The sequence below is a fragment of the Penicillium cosmopolitanum genome (genome assembly GCF_028827165.1).
Source record: "Penicillium cosmopolitanum strain IBT 29677 chromosome Unknown utg000009l:1.0-9042332.0:1.0-9050551.0, whole genome shotgun sequence".
NCBI lineage: Eukaryota > Fungi > Ascomycota > Eurotiomycetes > Eurotiales > Aspergillaceae > Penicillium > Penicillium cosmopolitanum.
Genome location: NW_026622679.1, coordinates 6,952,175 through 6,978,764, shown reverse-complemented (window position 1 = coordinate 6,978,764; position 26,590 = coordinate 6,952,175). Strand labels below are relative to the sequence as shown.

General features: G+C 47.9%; 8 protein-coding genes across 8 annotated transcripts; 4 read left to right on the top strand and 4 right to left on the bottom strand.

Annotated features, from left to right (window-relative positions):
* Positions 1 to 3,223: 3,223 nt before the first annotated feature.
* N7509_010695 (uncharacterized protein) lies at positions 3,224 to 4,460 on the bottom strand (the record flags this gene model as incomplete). The annotated part of the gene is made up of 3 exons (XM_056635332.1): positions 3,224 to 3,531; positions 3,585 to 4,014; positions 4,074 to 4,460. The coding sequence occupies 3 exons, from the start codon at positions 4,458 to 4,460 to the stop codon at positions 3,224 to 3,226; spliced, it is 1,125 nt and encodes a 374-aa protein (XP_056485952.1).
* Positions 4,461 to 5,154: 694 nt separating this feature from the next.
* On the top strand, positions 5,155 to 6,736 carry N7509_010694 (Major facilitator superfamily domain general substrate transporter; the record flags this gene model as incomplete). The annotated part of the gene is made up of 3 exons (XM_056635331.1): positions 5,155 to 6,126; positions 6,194 to 6,284; positions 6,345 to 6,736. The coding sequence occupies 3 exons, from the start codon at positions 5,155 to 5,157 to the stop codon at positions 6,734 to 6,736; spliced, it is 1,455 nt and encodes a 484-aa protein (XP_056485951.1).
* Positions 6,737 to 7,147: 411 nt separating this feature from the next.
* On the bottom strand, positions 7,148 to 8,288 carry N7509_010693 (metallophosphoesterase family protein; the record flags this gene model as incomplete). The annotated part of the gene is made up of 2 exons (XM_056635330.1): positions 7,148 to 7,352; positions 7,423 to 8,288. 2 exons carry the CDS (start codon positions 8,286 to 8,288, stop codon positions 7,148 to 7,150), a joined length of 1,071 nt encoding a protein of 356 aa, XP_056485950.1.
* Positions 8,289 to 11,637: 3,349 nt separating this feature from the next.
* N7509_010692 (Transcriptional activator of proteases prtT) lies at positions 11,638 to 13,808 on the top strand (the record flags this gene model as incomplete). Its single annotated transcript, XM_056635329.1, is given in 6 exon segments — positions 11,638 to 11,855; positions 11,977 to 12,372; positions 12,423 to 12,652; positions 12,672 to 12,837; positions 12,888 to 13,117; positions 13,174 to 13,808. The coding sequence occupies 6 exon segments, from the start codon at positions 11,638 to 11,640 to the stop codon at positions 13,806 to 13,808; spliced, it is 1,875 nt and encodes a 624-aa protein (XP_056485949.1).
* A 438-nt stretch (positions 13,809 to 14,246) lies between these two features.
* On the bottom strand, positions 14,247 to 16,183 carry N7509_010691 (alpha-amylase; the record flags this gene model as incomplete). Its single annotated transcript, XM_056635328.1, has 9 exons — positions 14,247 to 14,528; positions 14,589 to 14,829; positions 14,888 to 15,034; positions 15,095 to 15,257; positions 15,311 to 15,539; positions 15,601 to 15,709; positions 15,768 to 15,883; positions 15,933 to 15,971; positions 16,028 to 16,183. 9 exons carry the CDS (start codon positions 16,181 to 16,183, stop codon positions 14,247 to 14,249), a joined length of 1,482 nt encoding a protein of 493 aa, XP_056485948.1.
* Positions 16,184 to 17,516: 1,333 nt separating this feature from the next.
* Positions 17,517 to 20,663, bottom strand: N7509_010690 (glycoside hydrolase family 31 protein; the record flags this gene model as incomplete). Its single annotated transcript, XM_056635327.1, has 4 exons — positions 17,517 to 19,203; positions 19,260 to 19,430; positions 19,490 to 19,900; positions 19,957 to 20,663. 4 exons carry the CDS (start codon positions 20,661 to 20,663, stop codon positions 17,517 to 17,519), a joined length of 2,976 nt encoding a protein of 991 aa, XP_056485947.1.
* Positions 20,664 to 22,845: 2,182 nt separating this feature from the next.
* Positions 22,846 to 24,791, top strand: N7509_010689 (putative C6 transcription factor (AmyR); the record flags this gene model as incomplete). Its single annotated transcript, XM_056635326.1, has 4 exons — positions 22,846 to 22,906; positions 22,977 to 23,811; positions 23,861 to 24,311; positions 24,378 to 24,791. The coding sequence occupies 4 exons, from the start codon at positions 22,846 to 22,848 to the stop codon at positions 24,789 to 24,791; spliced, it is 1,761 nt and encodes a 586-aa protein (XP_056485946.1).
* Positions 24,792 to 25,455: 664 nt separating this feature from the next.
* N7509_010688 (3-demethylubiquinone-9 3-methyltransferase) lies at positions 25,456 to 26,535 on the top strand (the record flags this gene model as incomplete). Its single annotated transcript, XM_056635325.1, has 1 exon — positions 25,456 to 26,535. One exon carries the CDS (start codon positions 25,456 to 25,458, stop codon positions 26,533 to 26,535), a length of 1,080 nt encoding a protein of 359 aa, XP_056485945.1.
* Positions 26,536 to 26,590: the final 55 nt, after the last annotated feature.

The window sequence follows — 26,590 nt, the reverse complement described above, 5'->3', positions numbered from 1 at the left end:
AGCCTCTGTACCTGCCTACTACAGTATAGAGAGAGGGAAAAGAGAGAGAATCTGCGAGTGAAATTACGGAGTACGGCTGCAGGATCAGCTGTGACAGATGCCGGATCGACCTCAATATTGGGTCCGCAAAATTTAGACCATGGATCCTGTTTTCTCAATCTCAATAATGGATCATAGGAGCCACCTCTTATCCCGACCTGCCACTTGGACCCACTGACCCAGACAGCTGCCTGCTTAAAAATTCAAATTGTGATCAAGATCTGTTATTTGCTGGAGAAGTGATGAATGACGTTTTTTGGCTCCTCATTTTTGTTTTGATCTTTTCTTTTGATCGGGGACTCTACCTTTTTTGACAGCGCTTAGAGTTCGGTTCGTCCGCGCGGTTATGTGACTTGCCGAGAACGCGATGCGATGCGATGATCTTGGTGTGAGCTGTCACATTTCTCCAGTTCTTGTTTAGAAGATTTTCGTATTTCTATCGCCTACTCGTAACTCTCAATTCGACAGATTTATATGGCTGATGGCAATTTCTGGTACCTTGTACTAGTCCGGGAAGAACGGATGTGCAACCTACTCGTACTGAAGAGAAATCTCGGATATTGGTTCGCGGGCCTGACACTTGGAAACGAGGTACGCCATCACTTAGAGTTTGGGCTGTCGGCCAACATAGTGTCTTGGAATTTTCACCCTGTAATTTTGTATTTTGGAGAGAGTAAATTAGATTGCGGATCCAGCCACGTGAATTCTCCGGATTGCAGTCAATCTGTTCCACAGTGCTTAGATGATCTGCTTCCATATGGAGAATTCTCGGTGCTACATGCTCTTTCGGCTTAGGCTTTCGAGGGCCCCAGCTGCGTGCCTGTCCTCGGGCATGGGCATGGGCAGCCTGGTGATTCAAAGTGTGATACGCGGAGCCATACTTCTATCTTCCACCTACTAACAGGGATTTCGCTCCTGGGCGTTTTGCCCACTCATAGTCTGAAACATTTGGCTAAATGGCAAATTTGTCTATCTAAAAATATGCGTAGTCAATTTAAAAACCATTGCTTGAAAAATAATATGGAAAAAAGAGAGAGAAAAATACACTGGAAAAGAACAGTTCATTTGGGGCTGTCATCCTATCTTACGGACCACATATGTATACGACGTGACGAAAAGTCAAATGTTGGTCGCAAAGTTTCGGGAATGAGGATGATCATTATATCACTGGCACATCCTTGGAAACATGGTTGTCTCCGATTTGGGGGTCCAGCTTGGCTTTTTCAGGAAGGAGTCTCGTACCACACCTCAGAGTCCAGGCGAATAGGGTAACTTGGCGAAATCAAAGAAAACGAGACCACCTCAATACTTAATTGGTCCAAACTGAGTACGAGTAGAAAGTACTGTGCAGGGCGGGATCCATAGTTGCCCGGCATCGGCCGCGATTATGCACCTCCTAGTCTCTAGTCACATTCTCAAACACCACTACTGTTGCAGGAACCCTCGCAGGAACAAGAATACCGCTATATCTGCATCAATATCAAGGCGGATGGAAAATATCCGACATCCCTGATTCATCACATGGCGGTGAATTGGGACCATGCTCGAGTCCACGATAGGGTGCCACCGCTGCTTTATGGCTGCGACGACCATCGCGTTCTAGCCACGGAGTACGGGGTAGTGACGAGGAACCGTCATGGCTGAAGTCTGCATTTAAGACCTGTCAATTTCTAAAATGTGAGCTGTCTCATGTCAGGCCGTAGCGTCGATAATGATCGCGTGCAGATCGATCAGGTGTTCGTGATGTGTTCGCTGGTCTATTTACATACGAGCCAATCAGAGTCCTGCTGCATGACCTGCCTTGCTAGGTACATGAACATATGTACAGTAGACTTGCGTTCATTGCAACTGGGCCTCAGAGTACATGGAGAAAACATGACACGTCTGAACTCTCGTATCGCATGACTTTGCACTTGCTGCCGTGGACCAGTTGTTGGTCATGCAGTTGCTTTTTTAAACTGATTCTTGTGCCTCTCGTACTCACAATGGCGAGCGACTAAAATTGAGGCCGGTAGTGTCGGGCAAAGGCTACGACCTTGCTCCATACTCCGTACCGTGCGTGCAATCAACGGTTCTGTCAAAAGTTTTAGACAGAACTATTGATTTTTAGTGGGGCTGTCTCTTCTTGCCATGATCGCCCACTGCCCCACTGCCCTACACGTAGTAAAATCAATAGCGCCGAGTAGCCTTTCCAGAGTTGCATTCGCACGGAGACTTCCGAATTAGGCTGGTTATGAATCCTTCGAGAAGTTTTCAGAGAAGGTTTGGAGTCTATATTTTACCCACTTGTAATAAATACATATGGTAATGATCTAGCACGACTTGAGGAATTGTGGTTGACATGAAACACCATCCAAATTGACTTCATTGTGGGGGTCAGTTCTGTATGTACTAGTAGTAGTACTACATATGTGTGTAATAATACGGAACATCCGAGATAAGTTTTCCGCCCACTGATCCCTTCCTTGAATGTACAATGCAAGAGTTCGGGCAGTACTAGTATGTAATTATTATTCTCCAGGGCTGTATGTCTTGTACTAGAGAAGCATACATCTGCACGAAGAGGTGTCAGAGATCTCAGACATATTCAGATCGAGTCACCGACTTTTCTCCCTGCTCAATTGTGCCAAAACCTGGCACCACGTCTAAAGATTCTGCAAGGGAAGTCGGCAAAGCACCATCACATTTATGGTATCATATTCGCATATCCTCGATTATTGCTATCCAGACCGCAATTCTCCATCGAACTGTGGCACTAGTGAGTTGGCTAAAGAATCCCTTAACCCATGTGGCTTCTACATGCGTACGTCTGCGGTGGAGCACACGACCTCAGAGCCGTAATGCAACATAGCATACCGTAGGGCAAGTCGACTGCTGCAGAGTCAAGATTCAAGTACATATTAACATTTTTGCCAAGCCCTGGGTTCTTCCTACGTGGCAATATCATAATCCAGCATTCAATTGCGGATGGTATCTAGAAATTCAAAAAAAGGCAGATTTGAATGCAAACCACTATTCTGCAACTTTTCCGATAACTTTGGATGGCTTCGAGCCAAATTTTAATCTGTCTATTGATTGCCAACTACAAAGCCTAAAATACTCTTTTATACAATTCAATCCATCATAACTTATAATTTTTGATACAATTGATGGGCGCGGGCTCTCAAGCTAATCCTGCAGATTATTATTTGTAATAATTGGGTACCTTAAGTCCCTTGAATTCGAACGACGTGTTTTCTCGACGATCGATAACTTTCTTGTGGTGCACATCCTTGACTCGGGCACGGACATATTCAGTTCCTGTGGCAGCAGGCCCGGTGGGATTTTTATCCTCCTCGGTGAGAAGCCCAAGGCGTTCAAGCAAAGGCGATGGGACAGTCCTCATTATGGTATGATCACCTGGTCTGCAAAAGTAGAGCAGTCCAAGACGAGGGATATGAATCTGGTCCTTTGGTGGTGTGACAACGCGGTGGATTGTTGATTTCAAGAAGCCTTTTCAGTTCTATTAATGTGATGTCTCGGTAGTGTTCGATATGAGTGCTCACCATTTGTCAAAAATGACAACGTATCAGCGACATTGCAAGTTATTCCACCCTCAACAGGTTTCACGTATTTCCATTCGCCCTCTGGAGTCTGAATCTGTAAGCCCGCGACGTGTTGTGAAAAAAGCAATGTCAAACTGCCGAAGTCTGTGTGGCCACCTTTGGTATAGCCCTGTGCCTTGTCCCATTCCTCTTGGGTGCGGGTATTATAGATCATGTAACGCAGGTGATCATCTGAAAGCTGATTGTAGGCATGGGCTTTGACCAAATAGTCCTCGGGTAGCTCAAGAATGATAGCCATCAGCACGAACAGCTTTTCAACAACTTTCTGATAGAGGTCACGGTGGAATTTTGCAATTTCAGGATAATTCTGACGAGTAATCCTATGCTTAGGAACACTGTCCCATTCGGGAATGGCTTTTGGAATATTGAGCTATGCAGATTGATCAGATACACGAGCACTAATTAGAGTTGGAGAAGAGATGTTCATACCATTTCTACATTGTCTTTGACTCCTGTGTCCCCAATCCATCTTTCGTTCTCGCGGTATCCAAAATACTCGCCCTCGGCAAAATTGCATGGAAAGCTTCGCTTTTCGTCCAGAGACTCTTTGAAAAATGCATTTCCGATGCTGAATTGGCGTAGAACTTGATCATCACCAAGTCCATGCCCGACCACGACCCAAAATCCTACTCGCGTAACGGCGTCGTGTAATTGTTTTGCAAGCTCTTCCTTTCCACCCGGCTGGTCAAAAAGAGATAGATCAATCTCAACTAGTGGTGCCCAGTCCAAATTCTCTTTTGTTGGCTCAGGGCGGCTCCATTGCTTGACAAGTACCGGCTCTGTTGCTGTTTGCTCTTCAATTGCGGACGGCGCCATTTCTTTTTCTTGACTTACAGAGCGTCAATGGGGTACCAAGATGGTAATTTCAGATGCGATTGAACACAACTTATATCTATATAAGTCTAGAATTTCATAAATCGAAAACCATCCGAGCTTGTTATATTTTATCCGACTGTCGTTGAGTTTGGAGATTGCGGGGTCTCGGATGTTATCATCTTTGCTCCGCATTGCGTTATTTATCGCGGCCCTCTAATGCCGAAAGCTGACTATTATTGATAAACGTCCAATTAGAATAACCAGTCAGTAATTGGTGAGTAGCTTGTAGCCTTGAAAAACCCCGATTTCATCGAAACGATTGCGACATCATGCTCAAAAGGCGAGAATGAAGCTGGAATCCACTACCACGTGGTGTAAATACATATACACTTCTATGACTTTCGCAAATTGGTTGCTTGATAAGAATTATGGTTTCTGGGTATTCCGCAATCTGGCGGCACAATTAGCACCAGACATTGGCCGGGCTGGAATAGACATAACTTCCTTGGAATAAATGCAGCCGGATAATAATATGTCGTGCTCAAAATCAATACCTTACTCCAGGAAAGCTGTCAATGAAAAAGGAGGGATAGAAACACTTAAAACTAAACAACTCATCCGATTCCCTCTTTGTTCAGCTTGCTCTAGCAGGTGAAGTCAATTATCGACTCCTCGTGGAAGCGGAACAAGAGCTATGGCGTTCAGTAAGGGCGAAGACACGGTGACCACCACCAGTGTGACTTCGTCACCGCCAAATGGGGTACATCGTGACGATATGAGTATCAAGAACGATGCTGAGCTGAAGAGAAGAGTCATGCGAAAAATCGACTATTGGCTTGTTGGATTTTATTCACTTGTTTATATCTTCCGTGTCATCGACTCCCAAAATTATGCCAACGCCGCAATTATCAACTTGGAAGCTGGCACTGGAATCAAGAAGGAGCTTAATTTCAACGCGTCACAGTGGGCATGGACACAGTCCATATTTTCTTACAGCTATCTCATTTTCGAGCCATCTAACACGGTTCTTCTCAAATGGATCAAACCGTCGAGATGCATGTTTGTTCTGATCCTCTCCTGGGGCGTTTGTGCTTGTGCTGCAGGGGCTGCACAGGACTTTCCAGGGATGATGTGCGTGCGGTTTGCGATCGGATTAGCAGAGGCCGGGTTTTATCCAGCGGTGCTCTACCATATGGCATTCTGGTATAAGCCATCCGAGCTGCGCTGGAGAATTGCTCTCTTCTATTCCCTCGGTCAGGTGTCTGGCGCGTTGAGTGGGCTACTGGCATACGCCATCAGTTACATGGATGGGGCAGGCGGAATTTCAGGCTGGAGGTGGCTGTTCATTCTTGAAGGTCTTCCTGCCATTGTCTTATCTGTTGTGGCATTGTTCGGTCTTCCTGACTACCCCGAGAATGCTCGCATGTTAACCGAGGAGGAGCGGATTTTCCTCAACGGCCGTCTATCCTCTTCTGCTCCTTCAGGAAAAGACAAAAGCTGGGACTGGGCTGGTATCAAGGCGCTATTCTCTAGCCCTACCCTCTATACATTTTCTGTATATTGGATAGGACACGGTATCGGCGGATTTGGTGTAAACTATGCACTACCTACGGTAATCTACGAGCTCGGTTTCACCTCCACGGCATTATCTCAATTAATGAATATAGTGAGTTGGTTCACAGTATCTCGTGATCAGATATCCCAGATATTCTAACTCAAGTCGGGGTTCATAGCCTCCATACGTCGCATGTTTTTTCTTTCTAAACACTCTTGGATACCTACTCCACAAAGGATGGATTAGACCTTGGACTAGTGCAGTAGCGAGTCAGTATTCTTGCTCTTGTATTTTCAAATCTATACTTGGGCATTTCTAACAGCAAGCAGTCGAAAGCACCATTATTATCTGCTACATCATACTTATCACGGTCTCAAATTCGATCGTCAAATACATTGCTCTCATTGTCGCCACCGCCTGTGCCGGGTCTGCGTACCCCGTGATTTGGCCAGAGCGTATTCGCGCTCTCGACGGAACTGTGGCTGCAGGTATCGGAATTGGACTGACAAATGCCATGGCCCAGTTCAGTGGAATTGCAGGCCCTCATATTTACAGCTCGGTCTTTGGTCCGACATACCATGTGTCATATATAATCTGCCTCTCCTTTCTTTGCTTGGCAATCTCGGGTATATTGAGCTCATGGTGGCTCGTTTGGCGTAAAGATAAAGAGAATTTGAAGACTGACGCAGCAGCTCGGAACGGGCTTGAAAATGAGGTCTAGTTACTTGAACAGATACGAAACACTCGTGGTGAACTGTTTTACCAATAAAAAAGTGCCTACTTTCCATTATTAAAATAGAATTATTAAGTAGGAAGCTTTTGTCATATCGCATGCCCGAACAGCCACTATTTATGCATGCTATAAAAGAAAAAAAAGGATCAAGATATACTATATACCTAGGTATCTACTAGGGTAGAAGCGTTCACAGCGGATATACTAGTAAATGCTATTAGATACTACAAGTAGTACTAGTACTATAAAAACAATACGTCTCTATTAAAATACCGTTGGAACACTGTATGTTGACTCACATATGGCCAGATAACTTCTATATTGCTTGAATAATACGGTTGCAGTGGCGGTATTCAAATATTCAGGTCTTAGGTCTCGGCGGCATGGCAGGCCTGTTGATTAAAATTTGACCGTATTTCCTCGCACGATGAGTGGTAAGTCCCAATTATGGTTGGATCCTACGAGAGGTGATACCAAACAACATAAAGTTGATCTTGTGACATTTTCCATAGAAGGCTGCATATTAGGTTCACTTTTCTCGCCCGGGTGCTTTCTTTGATCCTCAGGGAGAAGCTCGGAGTTCAAGGTCAACAACCCATGGTAGCTGCATTGATGGATTTCCTTCCTGGTCATTCATGTCTTGGGGAAGCCTCTCAATGGCAGCATTTACAAACAACGTTTGAGAGCCCCAACGCAGTGGATGGGAATCGCCCGAACAGTGACTAGTAGCAAAGTACTTCATTGGTACGCCATTCCCATCTAAGCCTTGCCCAGCTCTATCTTTCATGTCGGAGAGCTTCGCTATAGGAAAAGACTGTCCATTGTCGATATCCGTTAGGTGAGAGGGCACAGGGGTAACTCTGTCACGCCACGTAATAAGTTTCGCGCCCCAGCCTTCGTGAATGTGACCGAAGCAATGCATCCGCGGTCGTGGTTGAGCGTGAGCGAGGGCGCGAAAGAGCTCAGCGGAGCCTGCCCGTTCACCGGACTGAGTGTAGTCCATGATTCCCTTCGGTGGGCCGTGTGTCATCACAACATCCACGGCGTTATTACCACTGTCACCGTCTATCATAAAGTTATGGCCTTTATCGGGGTGGTACTGAAAACCCCAATCTCCAAGTGAAGGCGTGTACGGGCTGGCATAAACAGTCAGCAAAGCACCGTTCCGCAAATGAAAAGAGTGTACGCCTTCATCGAGAAAAGTAATTCCTGTGCCTTCAAACAATCTTCTAGCCTCCCCGTCATTTCCATACGCTTGCTCAACGAGCTCACGCTCTAATGACTGGGCCTCTGCGATCTTTTTGTGAAACATGGGAATGTCCATTGTGAAATCATGATTTCCGGCGATGACAAGCTTCAAAGGTGCGTCGATAGCCTGGAGCAACCGGATTGATGCTTTGTATTCATGGAGTTGAGATTGGGTAGTGAGATCTCCGCAGTGAATAGCGACGTCTGCATACGGAATGAAGCCGGGTAAACTGTCCATTCCATGGGTGTCCGAGCATATCAGGAAGCGTGTTTTTATGTGGGCTAGTGGCATGATTCTGCGCCATGTTGCTAGTGTTTGGTGATCCGTAGACTTTCGAGACTGGAAATGGAGCAATGGGAGTGCCACGTGACCACTCAACTGGTCATCGTTATGAACCCATATGATCAACTATTACCTTTGCAGCCTTGTTGCCTTGGTTGCCTAGATCGGATGGCATCCACTCTGACACCTGACACCTGACACCTTGTACCTACCAGTTCCTGCTTCCCCATCCCCTCAGCTACTTTCGTCGAACCACTACTACACTTTGCTTGATTCATATTCGTCATATCTTGGTCCGCGAGTATCTGAGCACCCTCACTACTAGTAAGGTATATCTGACCTAAGGTAAGCATACCCACCATAAAAGTACCCTTTTGCATATTTCACCATGGTCCATTATGCCCTCATTGTACCTAAATCGAGAGCGCAGGAAAGCGGACGAGGAAAAGTAGGCGCTGGGTGGGTTTGGGTTTGGGACTCATACATCTAAGTATGTTTTCTGTTTTTCTTTCTCCTTGGATGAGACCTGGTCTGGTTGGCCTAGGTTGCACTAGAGCGTGATACTCGGACAACACAGAGCAGTCGGGACTGACAGGTTCATATGGAGTCAGCATGGATATCCAATTTGATCCTACTTTAAGGGTCCCAGGTATGCTGGAATACAGACGCAGGGCGGTCTTCAACCCTGAGTGTTCATAAGGAATGTAATTTGTGCGGTGAAGTGCGCGTCTGGGGGGAATTTGATTGCTTTAGAATTTAAGCCAAATGATCATATTTCTTGCACTAGTGGAGTCTGCATTGGGAAAAATCTCCGATGGACCAGGGACTTCGAAGCTGCGAGTATAACTTTGAGAGGTAGATGCAGCAGAGGTGCAAGTCCAAATTTCTCGATGCCTCTAGTGTTGAAATGATTTAATGCTGGGCTCTTATCTTTGAGACACATGAAATCGGCTTTGCCCGTTTATTTTCGTAAGCTCTTATCATCCTTGAACTTCACTGACTGGTATGGCATATAATCGGGGGTAATCGTGTCGTCATCAGGCATGAAGCGAAGTGCTCGAGATTATGAGGAGATATTCGGCGTGCCTCGCAGGAACTTCTAGAAGACAAGGGAAATGGAAATTTCTTCTCCGCCAATCAACAAGTGGTCTTGCATGCAATTCCATCCAATTGCGACGACGGGCCTCAGTTCATGGGAATCATGATTTAGGTGGAACCCAGTCCAGGTTCATCGATTGGCCCGATCTTTGTCTAGTAAAGTTTGGCTGTTACATCGACGGGGGCTCTAAAGTGATGGCCTGCATAAGCGCGCTCGGCGTCCTGTAAGAGTCCTCTTATGTCAAGTATCCTAGCAACAATCTTGAATGAGCTGACGGGGGAGAACACGTACTAAGTTAAAGGCTAATAAATCCGCCTCGTATCAACCCCAAGTGGGTCAAGGGTCTAACATACAGTGCGGAGCTTGCGCAAGAATACGAGTATGTACCAGAGAGGGGCGCAATATCAGACCACTAGGGCATTGCTTGACACAAGTCAAGCCGCAGCGTTTGGGCTTGGCACGCAAATCGACGGACGATCGCAATTAATTGTGTCACAGATGCAGAGCTTGTGATATAGACTGAAGCGGAGTACTCCGAGTGTAATATCTAACAGACACACTTGGCCTTGGAAGCAGGACGCACGCTAGATCCTTCATTCCCATTATGGATGGATCGTGGACCAGTCCTTCGGCCCTTCGTTGGGCGGGATGTTTACCCCAGAGTCCAGCAAACAGCCAAGAGACCTGGGCAAGCCACCAGCCCAATCAATTCGGCTCTGACCGCTCCTTTATCCAACCTCATATATAAAGTCTAGGATCACACTATATCCAAATCAGGCAGGCACAAAAGCGACTGCAGGAAGTGTACTATATTGGCTTTTGAGAGAAGTGGATCCAGTAGTGGGGAAAGACTACTAGATGTGCCTCGGGTGAATATTTTATTTTGGCTCATGGCAGTGCTGGCTAAAGCGCGATTTAAGAGAAGGAAAAGAGATTTTCGAAGACCGTTGATTTACGTTCGGTTCAGGTCTAGAGAACCCCATTCTGACCCACTTCTACGGTTTTTAGGTCTAGTACGTTTTTATCTGAAGCGTTTTTAGTCTCTTTGAAGTCTAACTATCCTGGTAGCTCGTATTGTATTTGGAACAACCAAAAGATGGCCGCCGATTGTATCGACAGCTGTCCACTATCTCTGTGAGCCAAGGTCCAACGCGATCTCAATTGACCCTTCGATAGTAGATACAATGAGGGGGTGAAATTCGCTCGATATGAATGTTAGTCGCTAAGGATAAGGCTAGCAGGGGTCCATGCATAAACCGGCTAAAGATCCGGCGTTAGCCGGGTAGTGAAAAGTTACAATGTCGCATTGCTTCTGAGACCCCCCTGGCTCAATCCCCGAATTGCCTGGCCAAGCCCATTGGACTGTCTATTTTCCTGCGAGACACTTGCACATGCTAGACCCAGATATCCCGATTCCCCTTTTGCCTCTCGCCTTTGCAATCACCGTTCTGTTCTGTTTCCACTCCTGACCCTATCCTCCTGCCTCTCTCGACCCACTCGTCACATATACCTTAGATGCATGATATGATATCAACCCCACTTCGCATGATCACTGGCCGTTAAAAATCCTGGCAATATTTGCAGAGCTAAGAGTTGTCGTAGCCAACCCTTGGAGGTATCCTTGTAAGATGTGCGGGTGGGCGTCAGGATAAAACCCGCTCTCGCGAAGGAATAATCTAGAAAGAAAAAAACAAAAAGATAAGCCCAACGCCCGGCACGCAGGACCTGACGATAACGACAACTTGTCTGCAAACCTAGCGAGAGACCCCAGACCACCCAAACCATACTGGGCATGGTGGCAATCACCCCCTCCCGCCCGGAACGTTTCTAGACGGCTCACATCGGCGAACAGGGGGGTTAAAAGAGCCAATGCGCGATAACCCCTCTTCGCTCCAGGAAATATGCAGTTGACACGGTCATCGCTACCTTTCTAGAAGCCCGTCGCGACTGTCGAGATTGGTTGATGCCTTGCGATTACCCCAGGTCTACTGCAAGTGGATCACGTACCTGCGCACGCCGACGGAGACGATATCGTCAGTCCTCGGCGCCTTGTCGCAATTGGCCAACACGACACGGGCTCCTATCTTTTATAAGCCTCGATCTCTCCACCTGGTGAATGATCTCCGTGGATTTGAAACTTGGCTTAATGACCTAGTGGTTGATCATTCTGCTACCCTCCAACCGATCTTGTTGTCGCAACTATTTACTCTTTGTCCCGTCCGATTAAATGATTCCCTGACAGTGTAAAAATCCATCGCTATGACGCGAACTGAACCCACATGCAGTGCTGCCTCATGGGAGACGAAAAGTATTGCCACTACAGATGATGGCAATAGAATGGACTCGGTCGGCCAGGATTCACGGCCCAGAGGGCGGATTCGCCGATCAATGACTGCGTGCAACACATGCCGCAAGCTGAAAACTCGATGTGATTTAGATCCTCGTGGCCATGCTTGTCGCCGCTGCTTATCACTGAGGTAAGTGTTTTCTTTTTCTTCTTCTTCGTCTTCTTCTTCTTCCTCTGCCCCCAAATCCCTGCTTTCAAATCCGGGCCGTGACAAACTGTGATTCAAACAAAAAGCTAACTGTCTTCAAAAGGCTCGAATGCGAGCTACCAGAAACCCCAGATCGCTTTCAGGACCAGGCCTCGGCATGGCCGGACAGCAATGGAGCCATCCCCTCAATCGAGGAACGGTTGCTCCACCTGGAACACGGGATGGGTGAAATGATCCACCTGATGAGACAGATGGTAAACAACACATCCAATTTGGCGGGCAGCCCACGCCCCCAGGCAACAAGAAGTCTAGATGAATCTACCAGTGGAGAAATTGGAGCATTACCACCTTTCACTATCAAACCCGTCCAGTTTATTCGAGATCTACAGCTTGAATGCTTCAGTGGACGAGATGGCCTCACCGGTGATGCCGACATTATCGGAGATGTGGTTTCCTTGGGAATTATTGACATAAAGCTCTCTTACAAATTAATGGAACTGTGAGTTATCGGCCTGCAGTCTAGTTTCAAGTTTGACTGACACCTTCTAGATTTGTCGAATATTATAGTTCATGGATGGCAACAGATCCAGCATCCAGTATTCAGCGATCTGATACTCTTCTTTTTAATACGGCATGTCTATTAGCTTCTCGGTATTTGCCTGGCATGCCCGAAGCTACCATTCATAACATTTCGCTTCAAGTTCAGAACGCTATCACGCAGGCAATGTGGGGGAAATCTTCCTTGTCGAATGATGTACTCCAGGCCCTGGCATTACTATGTCTCTATCCTGACTTCAGGTCATAAGGAAGGATTTGTCGATGGCTGGTTGTTGAGCGGGACCTCGATGAACCACGCTTTGATTTCTTTCGGCTTTCTCAACGTTTCTCATTCAAAAAGTGCTTTAACCGATGAGATGCTCTCCCAGATGCGTCTTTGGAATATGTTCTGCTTAACTCATTTACAGTGCGTCCACCTCTCCTTGTAATCGAATTTCGCTAATATCCAGCTCTTAGTTATGCTTTTGGATACGGTCGCACTCTCAACGTGCAACTGCATTATTTGGATCACTGTATTCGTATTCTTGATCACCATCGGGCTACCCCTGAAGATGGCAGAATCGTGGCAGAGATTCAATTATATCGCATTGCTCTCAAGCTTCAGAGCTCCCCTCATCGTCTTCGCTTCGCCGAGACTGAATATGAGGAGATCGAGCGCTGGAAAATGGAATGGACACACCTCTTCTGTGAGTACTTTTCTCTCTTCGGATACTCGCGTTCCCTCGGCTAACCGGTTTCCAAGCAAATGAAGGCAAATCCGCTTTAGAGCTCAGTGTTTGGTTCTGCCAGCTGATTCTTCATCGAACTGCTATAAGACTGCATTCTGAGTCCGACCAACTAATATCCGAAACATGCAACAACGCGCGCTTGATCATATCCCGGTCTCTTCAAACGCGCTTTTCTGCTGCGCCAGGCCTGATAGACAATGTCTATTATATCCTTGGATATGCTGCTCTGACATTGTGCGACTATAGTCCATCTGATCCTCTCATTGATCAAGTTCGGGCGTTTTTGCTACATCTTTCTCCGAGCAGCGATCACCTCGCTTACCGTATCGCTTGCATCATCGGCGAAGTTCAACGCCGCTACTCTGAAGCAGCAACAGCTGATCAAACCTCACCCAGTGCCAGCAATGCGCTTTTTGTGGCATCTCAAGCACCTCGCACAGAGAACATAGATATCGGTCAGCTGATCCCTACCGGTGGCTCTATGGACGGCATCGTTGATGGATACGGATGTTATGATCAACTCATTGCCAGTGGATATGTTCCACCCCAGCAGGCATTTTCGGCGCCAGCCGTATTCCAGCACCCAGCACCTGTGACTGGTGGTGCTATGCCCATCAGTTTGGTTCCTCGAGCACTCCACGATTATTGAGTGAATAAAATAAGAGTTTGCAAGTGTTTCCTTTCTGCGAGTACATAGTTAATGTTGATGATTTTTGGCACAACGGGTTTGGCAAATAGGATACGGACTGTTATGGCAGGGGCTTGAAGGGGAATCGGGTTTGTAAATTCTTTAATGTCGGACATAATTTCTTGTTGCGCTGTTGAGCAGCCATGAAAGAAAAATGAAACAATCGTCTGAGAATTGAAAAATAAAAAACCATTTCAACCTTGGAGGTTCTGTTGTGTACGAGTACAAAAGTTGAATTTATTCCAACCTGGCTTTCTACACCCAGAGAAACATGGAAAGATACTGAATACAAAATATTGCAACTTGATCAAAGAACACGAAAGGCGCAATCTATTTAAGAGTTACTAAATATAAGAACCCGTTTCGTACAGGATAAATGATCTCCAGTCCCAAGAAGGTTTACGAGCACAGAGTAGATCCCTTCAGCTCAGAACTTGGATACAAGATCCGCGGCAGGCCCTCCTTCATCGGAACAGGCACCTTCCCATCATCGCCGACTGTAATAGTCGAGCAGCTGATGATCTCAGTCAGCTTCATACCAGCTTCATATCCAGTGTTGGACAGATTAAGGGTATATCCGTCTCCATCAGTACCCTTGTTGGAGAGAATTGTGATGGTCTGAGTGCCCTTGTAGCCCTTCCGCATTGCGAGGGTTGTTTGATCTTGATATATCGGATAATTCTAGTAGCTTCGTGTGAGAATATTGAGACTTTCTGAAGAGATAGAACATGTTCAAGATACCTTGTAAGAGAGATAACCATCATCCTGGTAAATTGCACGCGAGCGGATAGCATTCCCCTTCGCAATCAGCTTATACAATGGGCTGTCTGTGTCATATTTGGAAAGCCAGACAGCCTCGCGATTGTATGGGTCACTACCCCCGTTGTAGTGCTGTTCCTGACCCGCGTATATTATTGGGATCCCGTCAGCCATAATGGTGAACGCTGCCACATTCTTTGCAAGAGAAATGTCATCCGTATACCTGAGACTTGTTAGTAAAAGTTAAATTCTCCCTGACTGGTGAGACTTTGTGAGCATACGAAGCAAAACGAGGGTTGTCATGGTTTTCAATAAAGTTTCCAAGCAACGTTGAGTCGGAACATGTGGATTTCACGGTATTTATCATGTTGTAAAGATCGCTCATACTCCCACTAGTAGACTGGAAGGCTCTTAGTAGCGGGAAATAGCTAGATTTGTTGCAAAATTAGCCGATTGGAACCTTCATAGGAGGCTCAATTTGTACTTACACCGGATAATTGAGGACACCATCCATGACTTCTTGATAGGGACAGGTAAATCCCGCATCACCGTCAAATACTTCACCTACACAGTACACACCGGCAGCTTTGTTAAAACCCGGCCAGAAATCCTTCTGGACATGTCTGACAGTGTCAACGCGTATACCGTCAACTATGTTACTCTGTCAGCTGGGCAACATTCGTGTTAAGAGAAGAGTGCCTCACTTGAATAGTTGGACACCAGTGATCCAACCCAATCATACCACAGGCTCTGAACATCGTTCCTTTCTGTGTTTAGATCTGGTAGAGAAACAGTCGAGTCACCGAGCCAACAATCCTCGACATTTGTTTGATCGCTGTAGTCGGAGACTTTGCAATAAGAATGGAAGTACTTCTGAGAGTCAAATGGGTCGAAAACACTGTAGTCAACTGAGTCTCCGGAGCCGTCATATCCCTAGAAACCATATAAATCAGATTATCATTCGAAGGCAAGAATTTGATACGGAGAGATAAACCATGTGATTGGCAACAACATCGACCATCATGTACATGTCCCGGTCGTGAAGAGCCGAAATGAGGGAGTGCAGATCATCAGCCGTGCCATATTCGGAATTGAGACCATAGCTGCAGATAAGAAGTCAGTTTGTCTTTAGGGTAAGTTTCAGTTCCGTATTTTACGCACATGTCCTGCTGCCAATATCCATGGTAGGCAGATCCATCGGCAGTGGTTCCCTCCATTTGAGTAGTAATGGGAGTAATCCAGATGGCCGTGAATCCCATTCCTTGAATATAGTCCAACTAAAATATCATCAGTATTACCCCGAATATCCTGGAAGCAAGGTCATACCTTTTTCTCAATGCCTTTCCAGGTACCGCCGCAATATCTCTGACAATCCATTAGTCCCAGAGTGAGATCGAAAGGATTTTCCAATCAAGACTCACTCCGTATTTGGTGTCGCAACTGGCAGTGGTCGATTCATCAGTTCGAGCGAACCGATCAGTGAGCATGAAATAGATAGATTGGGACCGCCATTGAGCTGGAGTTGCAGCAATTGCTGAACCGACCAGGCTTGCAAAGAGGGGGAAACGCAGAAGCATAATGTCCTTGCAAAACTTGATCTTCAAATCAAGGATGTATAAGGTCGGATAGTGAGCTCTTTTTTTGATTCACTATGATTCCAAATGCGTCAGTAATGAGTACTTCTTGGTTGATACCAGACACACAATTGATGTTCACCAAAGTATTCTAAGAAAACGAAAGAGCGACCAGGACATCGTCGTAAATTTTCTTCAGTTGACTGATCCCAGTCGCAAAGATCTGAATTAGGAAAACACGCAGTAGGATATACGGTCGAGAGAGGGGCAAAATTTATGGGGTACTAGAACCCCCTATCCAAGGTTCATCGAAGTGCAGCAGCTCAGAGGCGAAGCGACTAAATCCAAAACAACCAGATATTAAAGGTGGTAGATCATCGGCTTTCACGCTGAAAACCCCGAAAGACATGATACACACTGTGATTTGCCCAGATCGCGATTTAGGTGGCTTGGTTCACCACTTCAATTGTGTTGACCCATGACAGATTTAGCCAAGCAAGTCCACATGTCAGGACGCTAACGCAGGATTGCAAACGCCAGGCCCTTGGGGGTCCGAAATCACAGTCCTAGTCTGAAAGAATCATTGCTCGGACATGCCGTCGATCAATCAGGTTGCCCGATCGCGGACCTTAAATTTCCAGGGTCGCAGATGGGGTTACAACGGGGGCTGGAAATGCTTGGGGGCTGCTGCCGATCGCATTCCTGTTGTTGATATTCCCCCGACGAGCGTTGAACTTTGTAGATATTAAATTGGTCTGCCAATATTATAGCAAGTGCAATCCATAGTTTTTTTTCTCAAAGTCCCCGATGCCTGCATGATACCTGGCTGCCTCTCTGCAATCTGTTCTGCGTCTGTTTGGAAGTGGAGAGGGTAGATGTTCGCATGTTTCACGCATAAGCACTAGACGGACCCGCGTCACGGTGGATTCGGCTTGGAGGAACCGGTTTACACTTCAGGTTGTCCCACATTGCAAAGAAGGAGTGGTCATGAGGTGCATGCACTAGCAGTGTTTCGAAATTCGGATTTCGGCCTTAACATACTCGTATCAAACTCTCTGATTTGGTTCGAGGCCGACTTCTACTAATTTCCGTGGAGCGGAATGCATGGACATTTGACAGTCGGGGTTAAAATAGGGCCATTGGTTCAACGAAACGATTGTTGTTACTTCAATTCATGGATATAGCTTGGACTATTGGTCCTGTGCTGAGCTTGGTCATGAGTACTTCATTCGTATTAGGATAAGCGATCCAAACCAGGTTGTTTGAGTATAACAGGCAAACTATTGAAATTTCGACCCCGGTCTAGTACTTAGACTGCTACTGACTCCTTAGAAGCTCACCATTTCAGAATCCATTTCTTACTCCAAGCCCCTTCTGAAGTAATTTTCTGCAAATCACCTACTGACAGAGAGTGCGATGTCAAATTATAGTGCACAGATGAAGATGGAACGGTCTTGCCGTTGAGAGTCACTGAGTGGGGGCTCTTCTTGACACCGAAAACAGTAACCTTGTCGAGCGCATTTTCTTCCTTCCAGTCGCCTTGAGGGATGGCACTGAGACTAGATGAGGCTGCCTTGAACTTGACATTGAGAGTGGCGTTTTGAACGAGGCTTACGCCATCATCGATGTAGAGATCTCCCTGGGCAGCTCCATTGGCGTCAAGGGCCGTGAGAAGAGACCACGGCGAGTTACGAGACTCGCGGGTTGTCAAGGCAGGGTTTTGCATGGGAATGACACTTCCGCCACGCACGAAAACCGGGATGTGACCCAGGGGAGCAGGGATACTAGTGTTGACACCAGGCTCAGCCTGGACAGCAGAGCCGTTGTACCAGTCATACCAGATCTCGCCGTTCTTCACACCGGGGAATACACCGTGCACAGTATCGACCTGAGGTGCAAGTGCAGGAACAACCATGATAGATGGTCCCAGAAGGAACTGGGTATCGATACGAGCCAGTTGGGGCTCGTTGGGGAACTCCCAGGCCAGAGCTCGCATGACAGTCGATCCAGTGGTATGAGCCAAGTGAAACAATGTGTAGAAGTACGGCAGAATGGAGTAACGGATCTTCATAGCATCTTTAGACGCCTGCATGACCGATTCCCATTGGTACGGCTCTTGGCTGACTGCGGAAAGAGTGTTGTGGTTGCGGTAGAAAGGGAAGAAGGCCGAGAGCTGCATCCAGCGGTTACAGAGCTCTTCATCTGTGTTGCCATTGAAACCACACGTGTCAACTCCAAACATCGGAACACCGAACAGCGAGAAAGATAGCGCCTGGGGGATTGAGAAAAACATGTATGCCCACTTGGAGGCATTGTCGCCACCCCAGTGACCTGCCCATTTACCAGATCCAGCGAAGGTGGAGCGACCGATAATGAATGGTCGCTTCTCGGGGGCCACAGCAAGGAGACCATGGTAAGTGGCATTAAGAATTTGATGACCAAAGAGGTTGTGCACATCGTATTCCTGAACACCATCGGAATGGGTTGCATTTGGAGACACCGCATGCACAGCCAAATCGTGACCAGACTGGTCGTGATTAATCACGTAGGGAGGGTAGTTGATATCGCGTACTCCGGCTGTAGGAGTAGTTCGAAGGTACGACGTAGTGGACGTAGGGGACGAATCACCAGTTGCAGCAGCAGCGGCTTGACTGGACGAAGCCGCGGAGGCAGACGCAGCCTCTGTTGCATTTGAGATGTTGAATCCTTCCGGGTAATCGTAGATGATATTGCCGGGTTCGCCAGGTAGCGAAAATCCGGGGTGGACAGGGTTTATGCTCAGGTTCTTGGATCCACAGCTGCCGACACAGAAAGATGATACTTCGCTCATGTCAATCCAGATACCATCGAAGGCAACCTTCTTGTGCCAGGTCACGAGCTCGTTGGACCAAAAGCTACCGGCTTTCGGATGGTGCCAGTCAGGATAGACAGTGTATCCGGGCCAAACGGCACCGATGTAGGTGCTTCCATCTGGATTTTTGAGGAAGACATCATCCTTGGCACCGCGGGTATAAGTATCGTATCTAGATACATATGAGCTCATGCATTGAGAGTGTAGGATGTTCCACCGGTTACTTACGCGTCAGACTCATTATGAGGGTTTGGAATGTAGAGTGCTGAGTCAACGATCGGAATGTAGTGACGGCCACTCTCGTGCAATTTTCCTAGAAACACTTCTGCTTCCTCGTAGGGAAATCGGCTGTTATCATTCTCAAAGTCGCGGTAGCCGTGCATGTAGTCGATATCATTCCTATGAAGCCGTCAAAATGTATTCGATGCAAAAGCCCATAGCGTCTGTGTTTAACTCACCAGATGTTCTCTAGAGGAATCTCAAACTTCTCAAACGTGTCAACAATCTCTTGCATCTCAGTCCAGTTACGATAGCCCCATCGACACTGGTGATAGCCAAAGGTAAAGTACTGCTGCATTGCGGGCAGTCCAATCGTGCTAATTTGATAGTTCTTAGTGACCTCGGCCTGTGAAGGGCCAGAATAGAAAGTCAAGTCAATGCCACCACCAAGAGTGCGCCAAGTGAGCTTTTTAGGTCCGGTCAGAATTTCCTGGCCGTGGGCGTTTCGCAGGAAGACACCATGGGAATAGGAAACATAGTCCTTAGCACTGTCGATCTTGTCGCTCGAAACAGGAGACATCGAACCGCGTTTCTGGGAGGCCTCATAGTACCGGGTATCTAGATAGAAAGGATGACTTCCGTATACATTTCTTTGTAGAGGGTCAGTTCAACTGTTCTTCTCCATGAGGTCAACTTGTCAACTCACGTATCGATGGGATCTCCAATATCCGAGGCATACATGGTCAGGGTCAAGTTTTCTAGCAGATGAAACTGCTGAATATGCTCGCCCAATCCATAAAGGTTATAGTCTTCTGGAAGAGAAGTAACAAACTCAGTAAATTGGTTTTCGAATACCAAAACCGAGCCGGTTGTGTCAAAGATTGCATCTCCAGTGGATTTCCGAATGATCTTGAAGCTGAAAGAAGGAGAATTTGACCATTTGAACTCCAAATCACTGTTTTCGCGGGACGCATGCTTTCCACTCTTGGGGCGAGGCACAGTATCTTCGGAAAGATGGTACCACGACGCATTCGAAGAGTCCACATGGCTCGGTACGATCTGGATGTTCAAACGATCGTTCGCCATGTACTCGACTGAGAAATCCAAAGATTCCACGTCGGTTCCGTATGCATTGCATGCTTTTCCAGCCAATGCCAAGCTGGCTGACACTCCAGTGGTAGTCTGCTTCACATTTGAAGCTTTGTACCCAGGACAGGCGGTCTGTGCATCAATCGCCTCGGGGTCGTCGATGTTTGCGATCAGATTAGCCCCTTCGTCTGCATCGGCGGGGATAGTAAACTGATGGTATGCCGAGGAAATGGAGCTGCTTGGCGTTAGGGTCGCGCTGGAACTAGCGCTATAGACCCCCGGCAACAGCCAAGCACCAAGTAGTATGTCTGCGAATCCAACCATAGCGACCGAGGTGTTCTCCCTTCGAAAAAAACAGTCTCTCGTCTCTCTTCTGTCGAGTTCTGAGAAAAAGAACGCGTCTTTAGATCCTGTCACCAGCCTCTCTTATAGTTGATTGCGGGGCTGGTCAATCTGCAGCTCTCGTAGCACTACAGTCTCGGATGCAATTTCGCCGACAGGGGATACACCGAGGGCATCCCGAATCAAACGGAAGTGAGCTCAGAGCGACAACATAAAATTTCCGTCGAATCTCCGTGAATACGTTGGGGACACACTTGAGCTCAAGCGCAATGCCCCTGCGCGCGAGTGCCAGTGCCAGTGGCTGAATGTTTTTGCGGGGTTGGGAGGAGAAGGGGCCAGGAGGGCTTGGTGGTATGCGGGGCAGATCATCCCACTTGCATTCCACTCTGAGGTAAACATCCTCTAAGCACCTCCCTAGGGAAGTCTCCTACCATGGGCGCCATTCAATCCATACCCAATATGGTAAAGTCGGCAGAGATCCTTCAAGAGCCGAAGGTTGTCATACACTAGCGTATGCTCAAGGCCGCTCCGTGGATCAAGGCCGGTGATTGGTTGGTCGTCCGATAATTGCCCGAGCTTCTCTCTCTAGCTGTTTAGTTACTACAAGTAGAGTGTGCCCATGTGGGTGTCGGTGTCCTAGAGGTGGTGCTATAGGCCTGAAAGAAGCTGAAAGAAGCCGAAATAAGCCGAAATCGGGCAGCTCAAAATAGGCAAGCAAACCATGGATATTGTAATGTCCGTCACTGAAGACGGATACTAGTAGCAAGATCTCTAAAAGCCCTGAAGTGCGGAGTCTAATTATTCCCCGATGCACAAACCAACCCTCCTGTTGAGGTGAACAACCCCGGAAAGCGGAGAACCTTGATAGCTTATGCTTCGCCAGAGTTTGCGGTTCGGGCCTAGTTGGATTCAACCGGTGAGCCTTTTCACGCTAGCGGCACGATCGAAATGAAGGACCCCCCGGTGACGGGATACTCTTGTTTCTTGAGAAATATGACATTGCTCGTGGCAAGCATCTGGGAATCTTCTCGCCGGAATCTCGGGACCTTTTGAGTGTCGGGTTTTCAAGCTGAGTACTTAAATGGCGGCACTCTCCGAAGATCCACCGTGCTAGAGTTCGAGCGGTGACATGATTGTTGGGGCAAGAAGATTGATGAGCTGGGCTGGACTAGCATTCAACTTTCTCGTCACAATTTCGGCTTCCCGAGGAAGCAAGCAGTCTCTCGGCATGGCAACCCCTCCCAAATATCACATTGTTCATTCCGCTGAAGCCTGAAGCGGCAGGATGAGGCATCTGATTGGATCGGCTGGGCCGTCCCTAGGAGTCTAGAAATTTCCACAGATATTAAAGGCCGTCTTCGTTGAAGACTTGCAGAGACGCTGGCTTGTCGTGGCTTAGTGGTGGACGCTACTGTGATAGTCAGACTCATCAACCAGAAAATCGCGCATCGCCCCGCATAACCCTCCACTTTAGAGGTCCATCTGGGGGTGAACAGGGCGTAAGTGACAAGCTCTAGTCCAATAGAAGGCACTATACCCCGTCCCTAGGGTGTCTTCTCTTTCGTCGTCATACTTGCCAAGGGACGATAAACAGGGGGATCTCGTCGAATGCTTCGCTTAGATGGCGAAGGTTTCCGCCTCATGGCTGTCTTGCATGATTCTGGAAGGATGGATGTCTTAGATCCTCGTGTTATTGGTTCGAAAGTCAAACGGACGGACCCTAGACCCCTGATAGACTTCTCTCAATCTTTTCAAGCACGGGCATAAGAACGTGGGGCCAACGTAAAGGCCAGGCATAAATCTGACCAGAGCCAGATTGAGGTTATAGAAGTGCTAGACTAAGGGTGGATGTAAATGGATGTACGAGTACGGAGTAATAATAGCCAAAGTAATACTGTACAATCAGGGCCTTCGTCGTGCATGGGCCTTGCGGGGTTGAACTGCTAGCAGGCCCCGCGCTTTTTCCCCAGAATAGTCTTAAACTTCATGGTTTCATGATTTCATGATTCCATGATTCAACCATCCCAGCCCAGCTGTGAGCCCACCAGTGGAACTTAAACTTATCATCCACACCTACTACTCTGTCACTCTGTCTTGGTATCATGCACTACAACTATCTTTTACTCTGACCCTTGACGCTCTCTTCGCCAGTCTGCGACAAACCATGGACCTCGCACCGCCATCCAAACCATCCTCGAAACAAGCATGTGATAATTGTCGCAGGCGTAAGATCAAATGTTCGCGCGAGCTGCCTTGCGACAAATGCCAACGCCTATTGCTCTCTTGCTCGTACAGCGACGTCTTGCGCCGAAAAGGCCCCAAATTCCGAACGCTGTACCCTCTCGCCCCCGTTCATCCCCTTTCGGCCCGAAGCGATACCCCCCCGAGATCAATTCTATGCCGACCAGGACAATTTTCCCGATTCTTCCGCCTTTAGACTGAGTTCGCCTGCTTCGCCAGCATTTGCAATCTCCGATGCGCACTACGCTTCCTCTCAAGATGCCTCCGATACACTCTCCCAACTACCGCCTCCGGAGCTGGTCTCCTCTCCGGATTCGACGGATTCAACAGCGGAATGGGCGAACAGCCAGGCACTCCCGCGTTCGCCCCGCTTGACACCCCAGATTCTTTTGGCGCATGTGAATGTTTATTTGAAGTACTTGTTTCCTATCATACCGGTCGTCCGAGGAGAAGAGTTGCGCCGCGACAGTCACCAGCCAGAGCTACTCTCTCCCCACCGGTACGCTTTCCTGGCATCACTGTGTGCGGCGACCCATATCCAATTAAAGCTTGATGGAGCTACTCCGGTTCCGGATCCTATTCGCCTGCAAAGTCTAGGCGATGGCCATTCCCTCGTCTGCGGGGAGAAATTATTGGCGGAGGCCGTGCGGGCGCGACGCGAATGTGACATCGTGGAAGAGATCAGTATCGAGAACCTTCTCACGTCTTTCTTTCTTTTTGCTTCCTACGGAAATCTCGACAAGCAAAGCCAAGCCTGGTTTTATCTATGCCAGGCTACTTCGATGGTATTTACTTTGGGTTTGAATCGCGAGTCAAGATACGCAGAGTATCCGCCAGAAGAGGCCGAGGAAAGGCGACGAGTCTTCTGGCTTCTATTTATAACAGAAAGGTTGGCATTCGATTCGACCCCTGAAAGAGTTACACGCTAATTGAATCAGGGGCTACGCGCTTCAACAGTCTAGGCCAGTCATGCTTCGCAGTTCGATCCACAAACCGCAGGTCCTGTGCTCGGAAGATCCAATTCTAGCATACGGTTTTATCAACTTGATCAATATCTTCGAGAAGCTCACCGCTAATCTTTACGACTGGCTTGCCGCTGGAGGGGGCGATGGACTGGTCGAGAGACCACCGACATCCGTTATCCAGTCCAGTCTTTGCAAGCCCATATCACTGGAGGGTGTTCTCGAGATTCAACAAGTGGATATCTTGATTACACAACAATGGTTACAATCTATGATGTGGAAGCTATCCATGAGCCATGCGACCCAACCAGGCTCGCGTGATGACTCGGTATTGCCCTTTCACCTCCCGGTATTGGTCGGAAAAGCCGTGATGAGCGTGATTGGATCTGCATCTCAGGGTGCAGTAGATGCGCATGGGATCGGAATGGTAAGATCTCCTTCGGGTCTCTAATTCGAAGCATATGGTGTACGAATACTAATTGAACTACTACAGGAGCAAAAACTCTTCGACATGGGATCGTCAGTCGCCGACGTGACCCGATCCCTTGGCTCGAAAGCTGTCGACCGGCTTTCCGAGTCGACGATCGATCCCCGGGAGCTGCTTTGGGGTATACTTCACACGCTGTCGCAGATCCGTGGCTCGCCATCTTATTTGTTTCCGGACTTACTAGACCGCTGCAAGTCGGTGTTAGGTTTGGATTGCACAATCACTACTGGCAATTTTCTTCCTACTCTTGGCGCTGCCACGCCTGATCAGCTAAGTGCATGGGCTGTTGAGCATGGATGGGATTCATTCGCAAACAGAGACTTGCAGGATGAAGCCGATTGCAAGCGAATCGAGACTATTACCATGGCTGGGATGCCCCAAGGAGCTGAACTTGATTATCAAGATTGTCTGCTTTCCTAAGATATGTTTGACTCGGGTCTATATGCGGATTTTTATGACTTTTATGATACCATTTGGAGTTAATTAGAATAGAATTGATTATTTATACTAGTGCTTCAAGTTCTATTGTCGATATACCTTCTACTTGTACTATCTACTAACTAACTATTACTTAACTACCACCTAGTAGAAATGCAAACAGAAGTTACTAGCTTCAAATATCAGGTGTAAATACAACATACTATTTCCTGGCATAGATGATAGAATTACTCGGACAAGGTTTTCTCGACTCTTCAGGGCTTATTATTAGGTAGACAACTTGAAGACAGATAGCCCTGGAGTAAGAGAGACATGGCCTCCAGCGGGCACCTCGGCCTCCAACCGTATCGGCCCGCAAATTTTCCGAGTCGCGATATGTGGATAGCTTCAACCTACCTAGGACCTTCTTCCCGGTCGGCCCTCTAGACAAGCAATGAAGATGATGCACTGATTCTAGGTGGGTGTTATACTGCTCTAAATATCATCGTCAATGATTGTGCCAGTGCGCTAATTGTGAATTAGTCCTTCTGCCCATCTCTATCGACCCAATCTCGCAGACCATTCGAATCGTCCAGACTTCGCCCGATTACACAACACGCATTTCCACCACTGGTCCGTCTGAACCAGTTAGATCTGACTGAGCACAATGGCAAGCCTCCGGCCTCGATCACTCGCGCTCCGCGCACTCCGCACAGCTCCAACCAGCTCCGGACCCTTATATCGTCACACCTCTCGTCTTCCCTCTCTCCTATCACAAAGATCTCCCAACAACCGATCGCATTCTACATCATCCGTCTCTGCCGATGAGGTCTCGCATTTTTCCAAGCTCGCCAGCTCTTGGTGGGACCCCATGGGACCATCACGAATCCTCCACTTAATGAACCCGCTCCGTCACGAATTCATTGCGTCGTGTCTGGCAGACAGTGCGCCAGCTGGCTCCCCAGTTCCCCAATCCTCGACCCCCGAGACCGCGGCGAACCTCGATTACCTCGACATTGGCTGCGGTGGGGGAATTTTTGCCGAATCGCTTGCGCGCACCATCCCGCTCGATCGCGCCGCCTCAGCCCCAACGCCCACGCGTGCCGCTTCCATGACAGCAATCGACCCAACCACAACACTTATCCAGATCGCACGGGACCACGCACGCATGGATCCCACCGTGGAGGCACACATGCGTAGTGGCCGCTTCCAATACCTGAACACCACACTAGAAGACGTGCTTGCTGGTTCCACGCCCGCTTCCACTTCCGCCTCCACCCCCGCATCCTCATCTTCACCAACTGGACACCAGCAATTCGACATGGTCACCCTCTTCGAAGTAATTGAACACATCGACCCAACCACCACAACACCCCAAGCCTTCCTTGCAAACTGCCTGCGAGCCCTTAAGCCCGGCGGCTGGCTCATTGGATCAACCATCTCACGCACATTCCCATCTTGGATCTTAAACCAAGTCATTGCCGAAGCACCCTGGCCCATTGGCGTCGTACCACGCGGCACGCACGAGTGGAGTAAGTTTGTGAACCCCTCGGAATTGTACTCCTGGGCCCAGGAGGGTCTCATGCGTGCTGCTGATACCAACGTGACCCGCGCGGGTCCCGCTGCACTGGATGGTATGCGCTGGAAGTGCGTTGGGACTATTTATGTGCCTGGCCTGGGGTGGAAGATCGTGCCCGGGTCCGAGGATTGGGGAAATTACTTCTGGGCTGTGAAGAAGGGAATTTGAGGGCGTAAAATAGATATCCTTGTAAGATATATGCATTTTGTACAATAACTTTACT